Genomic DNA, 14,594 nt, shown 5'->3' with positions numbered 1-14,594 from the left:
CACAAAGTGTAGGGGAGAACAGGGATGAAAGTATAAGGGGGGCGGTTGCAACACTGACCTTTTCTCTTTTAACAACAATAATAAATAACTAAATAACTAAATAAATAAATAAGTCAGCCTGATCCGATTAGTTTTGCCAGAGTTACAGTTAGGGCTGCACGATTTAGTAAAAAAGTCATATTGTGATCATTTTAACTGTAATTGTGATTGCAGTATGCGATATGATCAGTGGAAATGATCGCTTTTGAATTCTAATTTTCATGTTCACTGAAAAAAAAACTAAAATGGTGATGATGTGATTTATTGAGGTCTGTACCAAACAAACATGTTTTCTTTCATCTGGAGAACAAGATTTTTTTTTAAGGCCAGGTCATCTCTGCAGCACTACAGTATCTCATTATAAATGTTGTTTTCTCATACAATTTTTTCCTTTTTCAAAAAAAATTCGATTTGGTTCTGGTTCTGTGGTTTGGATATTGCACCTTGCCATATTGTGATTTTGTTGCAGCTGTAATTAGTTGTGCAGCTCTAGCTATAATAGAAAAATACAAAGACAAAATGGAAGTGTTTTCTCTTAACGGTAATGTTTATTTCTTTCTCATCACATTTGCTGGAAATGCCCAGAGTTAGCATGAGGAAGACCAACAGTGGTCTCATCAGTCCAGATGTGTATGACAGGCCTCATCAGGCTGTTCTGTGTGAGGAATAGTCCGTAAGAGGTATTTTTGCACTAAGTTGAATTTGACGAATTGGACCAATTTCATTCAACAGGGACATTTATAGCTACTACAAAGAGTTTTTAACTGATAATGAAACAATCTCAATTTATTACAAGTGCCTCAGTATGACCCACATATGCAAACAAGATCATTAAAGAGAAAACCGGCTATTTAAACATAAAATTAAAAAAGAGAAAAAAAGAAATGTTTCTTGTAGTAGCTTTAACATGAAAACTGATTAGGGAGTAACGTGATCATTTGCTTGGAGGACTAACAGAACTATTAATGAGTGTTATATGTCAGAACTATTCAATACTTATTTGTTTTGTGGTTGATGTATTTTTTGTCCCACGGCTGTTTCTTTCGTCCCAGCAGAGTTGGCTGCTGTAAAAAGATCTCCATTTGATAAGAGTTTCACTTTCAGATGATTTATTACAGAAAGTGTACAGTGTTTCTTCTGTAATATTACTACTACAGGATCTTTGTGCAATAATGCTAGTTTTGTCTCATGTCTTTTGCTGTTCACGTCTCGGTGAATCATTATTTACGGGAGAGCAGGGACAATAGCATAGAGGGGGACGGTTGCAGCACAGGCTTTTTCTCTTGTAATATGGGTGTCAGGGTGAAGCTTAAATGAAGTCCACCTCATCACTGAGTCAACGGTCAAAAATAAGCCTGATCTGGTTAGTTTTACCAGACTTACAGGAGAACAATAACATATATCTCTTACTTTGTGAAAGTATTTTCTGTTGTTGTGGTATGAGCCATAATTTCTTTCGTCTCGACAGAGGCAGGCAAAAGTAACCCAACCAAACAATAACTGAAAAAGACAATGCACAGTGAAGATCCAGGGGGACATGGGGTTATATTTGAAATGAAAACAATATCTTTCATCACTCATTAGCTAGAAAACAGCTAATTCAACCACTTTTTGGCTAACATTACTGTTTGGTAGTATGACATAATGCAGTATGAAAGGTATAAATTAATTCTTCTCTTGATATTTCAGAATTCATTCATGCTTTTCATATTGTATTTTGTAATACTATCAAACTGATTTGTTAGCTCCGAGGTTGTTAATGCTAACCTTAGCTGTTGTCAAATATGCTGTGTTATCTGAAAATATGGCTCGATGTCACTCCAGATTTTGACCAGCTGTTTTCGTTTCACTTGCTGTTCAATCAGGAGTCAGTGACATGACAACTATCATATTTTGTAAACTTATGACCATGAACACAGCAGGGCGACAGTGTTCTTTTTGATAACAGAATTTAAGTGCCCCACCCTGAACACGATGTCAAAATAGCCACCGTGTGAACATGGTAATTGCACCACTGCTAAATAAATACACAAGAAACACTGGTTTATCAAACCCATCACCAAATAGTCATGCATTATATCATTGTGTTGCTTATAGATGGAATTACAATGAAAGTAAAGTGTTCTCCTTTTTGCTGGGGACCCCCTGGAACCCCTTCAAGGCCCCCCATTTGAGAACCACTCCCCTATAGGTTCCATCATCATGTGACATACAGGTTTGATGGCGAAATAGGAGCAAAATATCGACTTATAAATCAAGAGAACCATTAATATCTTCCACTTTTGAGTGCATTCATATGATTGATTTGCTGATATGCAGTCTATAAAAGTGTAAACTAAGCATTTTTCACATATAGCATATAAATATAAACCAGCACTAAGCAAATTAATGACCAAAAATGAGGAACTATAGGTTTCTAGCTTCTGTGGCTTGCTGTTGATGCAAGATAAGATGGCCTCTTCCTATGTTTCTGATCTCCTGTTTGACCTCTAAGGCCCTTTAGGTTCATCTGGCACGGGCTTAAATAAAGCTTTCAGTTGTTGCACTCAGATGGACCAGCCTCCCTCATTATTACACCAGCAGGGTGGGCCACCCCTTCCTCAATACAATCAATCAAAAGGCTTTTAAAAACAGCTCTATTCTTCACCTGCCATGTGAACAAATTAGTGTTTTTCATTCTTGTGCATCAGCCACTTTTATCATATGTTGAACTGTTTAACTGAGGTCATATCTTCTGATTTTTCTGGGAAGATTCCACTGAGATTAAATAAGACTTGATATGTTTATATTTTAATATAACAGAAACAACAACAACAAAATAATACATGTAAAATGTGCATTGGAGGGATGTAGACTGATGATCTCTGTATTTCTGAGATACTGGCCATGGCTCTGATTGTGTGCCTTGTTTGTGCAATTGTTTTTTTTTTTTTTTTGTGTAAATAAATTTTACTTGGCATGATAACATATTCATGCATTATCATGCAACATTATCATGCAATACATTAAAAAAGATTATCATACAGTGCATTAAAGATATACATTGGAGGATTTTTCTAAAAACAACAACAACAAAAAACAATACATAAACTCATCTAAAATTAACCCTCTCAGTCATCATTCATGACCCTCTAGAAGTGTGTGGTGGTGTCTGTATCTGCAGAGAGCCTGTATTTTCTTACTTTCTCATTATTTTGCTGTTTTCAGGAGGCTTTACCGATCAAAAGCATTTTTATTTGACGACCTGGAAATACAACGATGCAATGAGCTGTGTTCAGAAACGGCAGTCTGGCATATTCTTCCTTTACCGTTCAAATCTCAGCGAGCCACTCTACAAGCTCTGCAGTCAGACTTCTTTCAGAGTCATAGATCTTTATTTCAGATTCATGTGGAGATCACAACTTTGCCAATTATTTGAAATATATTGCCTGATTTTTCTGGGACATGTGTAAAATGATGATGCAAAGGTCATGAGGAATATTTCCATTTATAATAATAAAAAAAAACCCACTGAAGTCTTGAGTTTGAATAATTCTAGTGTCAACATTATGCAGCCAGAATGTAAAATGGCTTCATATCAGTAAATGTGTCCTTGTTTTTTTTTTTTTTTTTTACCTTTTGTGTCTAAAGTATTTGACCAACATCTTTTTGCAAACATCACAAGTCGTTATTCATGCGAACGTCACTGAGGAACAGACATCAAAACGGTGTTGTACAGTCCTTTGTTTTCAATTTCTCAGAAAGAAAAGTGTAAAGTCAACTTGTGAATGTGATTTTTTTTTCAAGTATCTTTTGTACATTTTTATTCAAAAGAGGACCGTATAGAGATGACAGGAAATGAAAGGAGAGCAGGGGGATGATGCAACAAAGATGCCCACGCGGTGTCAAACCACATACTTTGCATCACAGTGTACGGTATGCATCTTAACCACTATAAACAAGTTTAATGTTTACTCATACAGTTAAAGTAGACAGATTAGTAGAGATGCTGCAGAGGGATTTAAATCTTAAGCTACACAGGCTCATATGTGACCCCAGAGGTGTTGTACTTAAACTGTCTAGGTACACATTTGCCTTAGCATTTTTATCTAATTACACTCATTTTATATTCACATACCAACACTTAAGGGCACAAAGCAGTGCTTGCCACTGGCAGTCATCCTGCTGCAGGTCCTGCTGGAGATTTATAAAGCAAAGCTAAATCCAAATCCCATCAGGGTGCAGGGAAGCTCTTAAAGCATCAAATTTCTCTCCCTTATTTCCTCTGCTGGTAGGATTAAGGTTTCATGCTGGTGTCAAGTTACAAGCTACTTCTGATGCTCCTTGAAAAGTCCAATCGTTCCTATCTGAATGATCAGCTTCAACAGACTTTATATAGATGCTTTCCTGTGCTTCTTATTACCCAGTTATTGATCGATAATCCCTATACATTGATGCCCCATAAATTGCCCTTTTACTGATAGGGGATTTAATATTGGATTTAACTGTAATTAAACTATTTCACAAATTAAAAACATGTATACCACATCAGTTTGCATTGTATTTTTAACCTTCAAATGTGTCAAATATCCAATAAGTCAATTGATCTGTGGCCTTCATCTCATTCATCCAGCTATCCATTGTTTGTCTGTGTAATTCATCAAAAAGCTTCGGTAATGATTTCTCTCTGTTTGGAGCAACAAAATGAATCGTTTTCAAATTGAACCACTGGGAAGCTGTCAGCCAATCACAAGCAGAGCTGAATTCAATGAGATAACCCAGTCAGCAATAACAATTCAGCAAACAATAAACTCGGCCCACTTAAAGGGAAAATAATGACAGTTTGTTTCCTGTATTGTTTTGACTCTGATTAAGTCATTGTTTATCAGATCCTTTAATAATGGACGTATACAGAGACGGCCGGTATTTCAATGAAATGTATTTAAAATACAGATTTAATTACTTTTCATTTAGTAATTGTTTCCATTTGTGCATAAATTCATATATTCATGTTGTCCTCAAAAAGAATTCTGTGTAACACAAATATCAGACCCAGACAACTGTACAGATTAACTGACAAAAAATACAGAAAAACAACAACAACAAAATCCAAGGAAGAGGACAAACACATATCATCGCCCTCCATATCATAACTGCAATAAGAATGAGGAGTTACTAAACATAAAGTTTATCCTTTGATGATCACTTGGATCCCAAAGGTACAAAATCTTTTCGTATAACAACAGCAAAGTCTTTTCTCAATAAAATAACAGGTCTGATTATTTTCGAATATTTTGTTTCCTATAGTTTGCTGGAAAGAAAAACATAGGATGCAATTTGCAACAAAATACTTTAATAGCTTGCATTTGTGTATTTGAAACAGAATAGTGAATCTGTAATTTGATTTTAAAAAAGCTTCATTTTTATCCGCAGGTTTAAACTGTAGGGGAAAAAAAAAAATCACAGTCCTATGGGTTGATTCCACTTGGCACAGCTGCGTCACATTTGGCTAAATGCAAGTGAATCATGTGACCCGTCCTGTGCAACAGGCATATCGGACCTTAAGTACAGGTTCCACATTAAACACATGGAACACAGTGCGGTCAGGTTTAGGCACCAAAAGTACTTGGTTAGGTTTAGGAAAAGATCATGGTTTGGGTTAAAATAAGTATGTTGTGTTTCGTGATGGCACTTAGGAAACATTTTGCCCATGCAAAAATGAATATAGCAGTTCAGATAGCAAGCTGGAGGCTTAAATGGTACATTAAATGGGTTGAAATCCTATTTAATATACAATCTGTGGGTGAAGCGAGTTGTTTCCCCTCGCCTCCTCCCCCACATTGTAAGTTCATCAGCCCTTTTTAACTGTCAGTCATCTCTTGATGTAAAGGTTAGTCCATTATCCTGAAAACAAAAGTCCACTGCTCTGAAAATACACACTCTGGAGTTGGACTTCAGTGACTGCCTGTCACACTGCCTTTGAGACTACGATGACATACTGCTCAATTTAACCGTTACAAAAACCTACTCCTTCTAAAAGATTATTAATTATTAATGATTTGTTACGTCTCATTAACAGACACTCATTTGGCAAACGTTTGCCATTAATTTAAACTTTTATAAATGTGAAACAGGCATTCAAAAACACATATTTCAGCCCGGAACACTGCAGCTGTAGCTTTGTTGTAAGAGTGGCGAGTATTTCAACTTAACACATTTCCTTAATCTCTGATGACATATCATGGTCATTTTTAATTTATTGCAATAGGTACTGTAATTTCTTTAATTAGCTTAAAACTTTAAATAAGTCCATGTTGACTTTTGGTTTTACAAAAGACATGAACCCCAGTGTCCTTGGTAAAAGTCCTGTCCTTGACCCATCCCTTCGTATGCGGGCCTTTTTACTCTTTATTCTGCCCCGTCATAATTATATGGCCACTAAAGGCCGCCGCCTAACATTAAATGTATCTAAGCTGCTTTCATGGATGACCTATACTGCTGTTTTTCTGGTGAGGACCACCTGAAACCACCCAGCATGCACCACAGTGTTCAGGGGTTCAGGTCAGACCCTCACTGAGGCTTCCTAAAATGTGATGATGTGAGTTTGTATAGAATGTATTCTATTTAAATACATTTGATGAGTTTGTATTTTACTTTTTGATGTATTTGTTCCCATCTCTGGACCTGCTGAAGTGTCATTATAGGAGGCTGCACTCAAACTATATCAGCAATAATCCAACAGAAACGAGACAAACACAGAAGCCACTGGATGTCAAGACAACATTAATAATATATACTTTATGTAGGTTAACTCTCAAAGGCAGTAAACTGGCCGAGTCCATCATAAGGATGCACATCCTGGTTAAGACTGCAAAGTGTATGCATGTTGAGGTTGTAAGAGGTCCTGTGGGTGTGGAGAGGGAGGGACTGAGGAATGTGGACGACTATCTGCCCCTTCCTCTTCTGCTGAGGAAGAATTATGGACGACCTGAGCTTGCCAACTGACCTGTCTGGCTGGTCAGTGTGGCTGGTAACATTCTTGGGTGATATTGTACGAGCCGCTCAGCTGGATTGGCAACTGTCTGGCCAGAATACATGAAAGCGCACAGTGAAGCTTTTTCACAGGCCTGGTGATGGTGTGGTTTGGCTCAGAGTTTGTGGCTCCTCTGGGAATAATGAAATGCTTGCATGCTGAAATATGAGAAACCACACAAACATCACAGCTGCTTTCACTCTTTTAGTATTAAAAGGGAAACGCTGTGTCTTATTTCAGTGTGCTCTCTTTACAAAGATGACACTTACCACTGTATGTACTTGAAAGCCAGGTCAGGGAACAGCTTTACCTTCAGTTCAATCTGAAAATGTACAATTACCTGAAAATATAGACATAAATTATCCCTATTACATGTGATTTTTAGTTTTACCACCAATCTCCTTTAAAATCCATTTGATGCCATCCATTGACAATTGGAATCTGTTATCAGTTTTACTTACAAAGCATATTTCAAATTATGTAAAAGCATTTGAACTTCTTATAAAATATAATATATTTTTTAATCCTGCTGTCAAAGTTGCATATGTCCTGTTTCAGAGAACACAGAAACAGTTACATAATAATTAATTACATAAATAGAAGATAATAATTTTGAATTTCAAATAGAATCTGGAAATTGTGCAAGCTTTTGGTATTATTTTACAGTAGACAAGACATAGCCCAATAGAATTATATATGATAATTGCAGGTGTTAGGCAGTAATTAGTTACATGCATGTGTGCTATGTTCTATCAGGTGAATAAATACATATTCATTATTATTATTAATAACGATAATTATAAATAAGACTGTAAGTTTAAACACATCTGTCAATAACTCTCCAAAGCAGCATAAAAAAACCAACAAAACAAAAAACAAACAAACAAAAAAATAGCAGAATGGGGAGGAAAAAATGAATATAAATAATAAATACCTACATATATAAAGAAAAGCAAAAAATATCAAAATAAATTAAAAGTTAATTGAATAGCTAATAGTTTGTTCATTAAATATTCAAGTAATTCAGAGAGTTTTAATGCCCTCCTTTTGTTCAGATTTATTCAGAAGATGACCTCTAATAAAATAAAATAAAATGAACCTAAAATTAAAATATTATTCAAATAGAAAATAATACATAAATAAAAAATAAAAATGAAAAATAAATAAATAAATTCACCAAGCTACAGAAGCAGTAGTATGAAATGTAATGACTGTGGCTCCCCCTTGTGTCTCGATTATGCAGTTGCCAATCTGCCTACAACAAAAACGTCATCAGTGCGACGGAAGTAGCTTTTCTGAAAAAAGGACAATTCTGGCTGATTCATTGTAGCCAGTTGGTTTGATTCGACTGACTACAGAAACGCAGACTTTTCTGAACATCCGACAGATTTGACAACAGGTAAGCAGGCTTACAGCTTTAGCACAACCGTCAGTTTTAATAATATATGGTGAGATTGAATCAGTGTTGATAATTTTTCTGCTTTTCTTGTGCGAGTTAACAGAGGCCAAGCATGAGTAAGCTAACGATACGCTAACGCTTTCAGTACGTTAACTGTTAATTCGTGAACCGAGCGATTTAATGTTACTAAATGGTAAATGTGGCAGATATTTTTTACAGTTAATACAGCAGCTGTTAATTTGAATTAAAGAGCAATTCCCGGTTATCCCGTTTTTGTGCTGTGTTTACGTGACTGCGGGTAAGTTAGCTAAAGCTAGCTACCTGAAGCTAACTAGCGATTTGGTCGCTATTTTCAGTTTTTCATTAGCATTCAAATAACGTTGTAGTCGTTATGTCATAAAGTTAGGTACAATAGCTTCAGACCAGAAAAGACACGAAATTAAAACAATTCCCAATTAATTCACGTTAATTTATGTCATAATGTCAACACACACTTAGTCAGCATAAAATATAAAAGTTGATGTAATGGAAGACATTTAACCCAAAGCTGACCTTTTTTATATATATATATATATATATATGTAAATATTTTCTGGTTTCCGTAGTCCTCTATTACGGAGTGAACTGACGATCTTTGTGTTGTGGACAAAATGAAATATTTGCAGACATAATTGTAAGCTTTGGGAAATATATTTTATATACCAAACAACCAATTGATAATTGAGAAATTAATCAACAACAGTAATTATTTGTTTTCCAAATCTCTCTGATATATGATAATTCTACAATTTCCTGGTCAGCTGTATTGTATGAAAGCAAGCTCATGTCTTTATTGTATCTATTGTGTGTTTATCAGTTCCCAATATGGACCGGCTGCTGAGGCTTGGAGGTGGAATGCCAGGGCTTGGCCAGGTAACACAAAGTCTGAATTGTCCATAAATAAAGAATATGAACAAAAATGACACTTAAACTTACATGGTTGCAAGCTTATACTTATAAAATCTTACTTGGTAAGTGTTTAAAAATTGGTAGGCTACACTGTGCTGGACTAAACTGCCCATAACACAGTTGTGATTCATTATTGTATCAGTAATATGTAGGCTACTTACTAAAAACTAGAATTTCAACTTCAAGCTCAGGGGTGAGAACACAGAAACTTTGCTTGAGTCCCAGTGCAGTCTCATATTACCACAGGAATAAGGGCTAAAAAATCACGACCATACATTATACATTGCATTCATTGAAATTCTAGATGATGGTTTCATCGTAATGATTAATCTGAGAAATTGTTATATTTTAAGGGGCTGAATTGAAAAATAATCTTTGCTTTGACTCCTCAGGGCCCTCCAACAGATGCACCTGCTGTGGACACAGCTGAGCAGGTGTACATCTCCTCTCTGGCCCTGCTCAAGGTAATCACATCACCCCCTGCACTTTCAAAGTGGCTGTATTCATTTTTGTATTTAAAATAACACTCCTGTGACTTTTCCCTCCTGTTTTTTCCTCTTCATTAGATGTTGAAGCACGGGCGTGCTGGTGTACCAATGGAGGTCATGGGACTGATGCTGGGAGAATTTGTTGATGACTACACAGTGCGAGTGATTGATGTATTTGCCATGCCCCAGTCAGGAACAGTACGTATTTTGTATAATAACAATATACATCATTGCTATAGAAAATACTTGATCTGGAAACTTTTTTACATAATAAATAAAGCTGACATTGTCACACAAGAAAAAACAAGAAATTGTTTGGTGCCAATTTTTACTTTGGCTCTTAAGTACTAAATGACAGTTTTTCACCTAACAGGGTGTGAGTGTTGAAGCAGTAGACCCTGTGTTCCAGGCCAAGATGTTGGACATGCTGAAGCAGACTGGCAGGTAAAACCTTGACACATATTTACAGTAAACAGTATTTAACAAATTACTCACTGTTTGTTTGTCTACATGTATTACAAATTCTTTGAACCAAACTTACAAAAAAGTTACTCTACCCAGAGACCAAAATTAGCACCATCCAAATGCTGGTAAATATGCAAGTGGCTGGTAAATTTGCTTCATTCAACAGCTAAAAAAACAATGGTAACCTACTGATTGGTTAGTAAAATTTAAAGACTGATTAGCCATTTAGCAGGTAGTCAGAAAGTTAGTTTTGCACCCTTACATTGAGTATTTTATATGTGAACTTGTGTGTAATTTCTGGGCTAGTTAGTTTTATTAAATCTTGCTTTGAAGGCAAAACAGGCAAATTTCTTGGCTAAATTTAAAGGGTGTTTGATACCCTCTAAACATGTTTGTTTCCTGCACCCATCTTATTTTATCAGACCAGAAATGGTGGTTGGATGGTACCACAGTCATCCTGGTTTTGGCTGCTGGTTGTCTGGTGTGGACATCAACACACAGCAGAGCTTCGAGGCCCTGTCAGAGCGCGCCGTCGCAGTGGTGGTTGATCCCATTCAGAGCGTCAAAGGAAAGGTAAAGAAGTGACTGCTGCAGTGGAACCTCGCAACTCAGTAGCTCTAATTTTAGTTGTCTTACAAAAAAAATGCTATTGTGAAGTGAGTTAGAAATGACCTCCTAGTCAGTAAACAGTTCTTGTCTTCTACAGGTTGTTATTGATGCCTTCAGATTGATCAACGCCAACATGATGGTGTTGGGTCATGAACCAAGGCAGACGACATCCAACCTGGGTCATCTGAACAAGCCCTCAATCCAGGTAACACATTAGATTTGGCAAAATCATCTTTGCTCAATGTGAATTTCTTCTAAAATGCCCAAGGGAAGATGTTCAAGTGTTGTTTTCCACACCTCTGAGCCACACAGGCACAATACTTGTGCCCCATGACGAGTAGCAAAGACAATCAGCTGATGACCTTATTTGTCTCAGTTTCTTAGTCATTAGTGGTCAGATAAACATCACATCAGAGATCATCTTGTTACAATTAGAGAAATCACAGTTGGCTTAATATTACACCACTTTAATGTGACTTAATCCTCTGTTACTGCCGAAGGTCCAAACAGGATTGAATCAAAACAAAAAAGTGGAGTATTAATCCTAATTTGGGATATTTTTTCAGCACTTAAAAATGCATGTTATTGCATCAAATATTTAAGTTGTTTTTTTTTTTGTATGTGTGTCAGGCTCTGATTCATGGACTGAACAGACACTACTACTCCATCACCATCAACTACAGGAAAAATGAGCTGGAGCAAAAGGTTTGAGAATATACTTCTAATAGAATGATTTATTTACTTGGATGTTTTTTAGTAGAACATAAGAAACATAACTTATTATTTTTCAGATGCTGTTGAATCTGCATAAGAAGAGCTGGATGGAGGGCCTGACCCTGCAGGACTACAGTGAGCACTGCAAGCTCAATGAGACCATCGTCAAGGAAATGCTGGAGCTGGCTAAGAACTACAACAAGGTACACCTTTTAGACCTCACACACAATGAAATTCAGCCTCTGCATTTAATCCATCCTAAAGAGCAGTGGGCAGCCTTTTGCAGCGCCTGGGGATCAACTCCAGTCCTAAACCAGTGTGTTGGTCAAGGTGCTGGCAGGGAAACAGACCTAATGCATGTGTGTTTTGAAAATCACATGAACACGGGGGAAACAGTGCTAACCGCTGAGCCACCGTGCTGCTTTGTGATTGAGGAATGTTTATGTATATTTTAGTAATCTTCATATAATAAAGTATTAGGTATTTTTTAGTATTGACATTAAAAACTCTGTTAATCCAGAGATTTATGGGCAGTGTTGTAACAAACAAAATCACTGCTCTGTTATTCAGTTCAACTGTTAACTCTGGTGCATCCGTCAGAGGATCAGAGAATTTTCTGCTGATCAGCTGGTGAAGAATCCACCCTTGAGTTTTCGATGCTTGTGGAGACATGTCTTAGTAATGCCGATGTTTAACTTGTGCACACGCGCTGGCTATATTTCCCCTTTACAGGATTCTTATGGTCTCGCAAGGCCTAAAAATGATATACAGCATGTCTGCAGGGCAAAACCTGCAAAGAGGGTTGCATGCATAAACATTTGCATGCAGAGCGTGGTCCGGTTTTGTACTCCCCCTCAGTATTAAGACACATTGTCGTGTTTCCACCTCAGGCCGTTGAAGAAGAGGACAAAATGACCCCGGAGCAGCTTGCAATCAAGAATGTTGGAAAACAGGTAACAGTTAAATTTCAAACTTCAGATATGATGCATGCAACATTATATATATTTTTTTCCCACATGACAAGGTGCTACATCAAGGTCCTTGTTTGTGCTTGGTGTTGATTAGAATTGTAAGTGAAAATCAAAGTTCATAATTATTACAAAAACCTATTTCAGAAAATGGCTCATTTTGCCATTTCTCAGGACCGTGTGGGTATGGCAGGTCACGTCTGATTGACAGGTCCAGTTTAGTCACCTAAATAAAAGACTAAAAGAAGCCTTATGTATTTAAGTGTACACTATATTTAGAACATGTTTGCCACTTTTCTTTGTTGTCTTTTACAATGAGGAACTGAAGCTGCCATCTGTGCTTGTCCACACTCCATTGACCGTGAAGGACAGGGGAGTTGTAAGATTACTGCTACCTTGATATGTTAGTTTGTTTGTGTTATTGTGAGACTTTGGTGTTTTAACACGTTTGTTCAGGTCTGAAGTAACTCTGGATTGAGGCAGCGGTAAACCAGTGACTCCCATGTCCTCAAATGAAAATGTTTTTCAATGGAGTTTTGTGGCTGTGAAGAGAGCACAGATAGCTTTGGTTCGCCATCAGTAAAGACCATCTAATAGCAAAGTAAAGCAGGGAAGATGTTCTAAATACTGCATACACTTAAACGGATATTGATTTGAGCCAGGTCAAATCACCGTTTGTATTAAAGGAGTGATATAATGGCTTTAGCTCCCTGTTTCAGTTGGCTCAGACTCAGAGAACAGCAGCAGAATCGAGACCAGATAAGTTTGGTTGCACCCACATGGCAATTCACGGAGGATTTATGATTGGCTTGTTGAATTATTTCTTTAATTTTCAGACTAAATCTCCAAGCACAAACCTGCCCAATTCAAACTCAATACAGGAAAGTTTACAAAAACCTCAATGATAATGTTTCAAATTTGGATTAAATCTGATTTCTAATGCTTCTTCTGTGCTAACTGTTATGTTTATGAGAGGCTGAATTAAGGGTTAGAAGACGATTGTGGATTTGTTTCCAGAGGTTTTAATACCTGCCACCCGTCGGGTTCTTTGAAATTGGATGAAATTATTTATGGAATGCAGACCAGAAGAGCCTCAGTTTATGTATTCCCAAGCAAAGTTATAGTGAGTAGTTAGCCAGTTAATAATATTGACATTTTTCTATAGGTTTCTTCAGATTAGATTTCATTTTTGATGTTATATTTTGTGGTTATGGCAGTGGATAGGCTACTGCTTTTGTCCACAGGGGCCTCCAGAATCAACACAATATGAAAGCTCCTTGTAGCTGCTTTCATTGAAGTGAATTTGCATTGGGTTAGAGACAGATTGTGCAGACATATTAGTGAAGAGAAATTTATACAAGCAGGGATCAGTTTACTTTGTAATTGACACCAGAGACTCGCCAAAACGGAAACTGTATTTATTTAAAGAATGTCATTATTGATGTTTTTCTTTTCTAATCTTCTTTCCTTCTTGCAGGATCCCAAGAGGCACTTGGAGGAGCACGTAGACGTTTTAATGACATCCAACATTGTTCAGTGCTTAGCTGCCATGTTGGATACCGTAGTGTTCCAGTGACGGCCCTGTGTGTATAACTGTTAATATTGCGACCCTTGTTTTCTTTTATATAAAATAAATGTATGTATGAAATGAAGTCTTGCGTCTGGTTTGAGTTGGACAACATGGGTGGTACTTTATTTTACAATCCAAACAGCAAATTGCATAATTCTACAAGCGCGCATAACTTTGTTTCTGTTTGAATCAAAGTATTGTATTTCTGCATTTTTATACCAACTATTTGCTTTTTGCACAGTTGTTGGATGGTGGGAAAAACTGACACCTTTTTTTCTCACCTGCACTCTAGCAACTCTGTCTCTGATTGGCTAGTCCTCCTTTGGTTGTGGTTATGGAGGATATTTTGCACTGACATGAATACAGGTGTGTCTTGAGATTT

The 14,594-nt window shown here is 36.9% G+C and overlaps 1 protein-coding gene across 1 annotated transcript; it reads left to right on the top strand.

The window, feature by feature from the left end:
- Window positions 1-8,312: 8,312 nt before the first annotated feature.
- Window positions 8,313-14,294, top strand: psmd14 (proteasome 26S subunit, non-ATPase 14). Its single transcript, XM_084714663.1, has 11 exons — window positions 8,313-8,450; window positions 9,307-9,362; window positions 9,791-9,862; window positions 9,965-10,084; window positions 10,260-10,330; window positions 10,774-10,924; window positions 11,058-11,165; window positions 11,591-11,665; window positions 11,752-11,877; window positions 12,565-12,627; window positions 14,120-14,294. The coding sequence occupies exons 2-11, from the start codon at window positions 9,315-9,317 to the stop codon at window positions 14,216-14,218; spliced, it is 933 nt and encodes a 310-aa protein (XP_084570789.1). The 5' UTR covers window positions 8,313-8,450; window positions 9,307-9,314; the 3' UTR covers window positions 14,219-14,294.
- The last annotated feature ends 300 nt before the right edge of the window (window positions 14,295-14,594 follow it).

This window comes from Lutjanus erythropterus, chromosome 1 (assembly GCF_056507025.1).
Source record: "Lutjanus erythropterus isolate fLutEry1 chromosome 1, fLutEry1.hap2, whole genome shotgun sequence".
Classification (NCBI taxonomy): domain Eukaryota; kingdom Metazoa; phylum Chordata; class Actinopteri; order Lutjaniformes; family Lutjanidae; genus Lutjanus; species Lutjanus erythropterus.
This window is presented reverse-complemented; position numbering and strand designations above follow the sequence as displayed.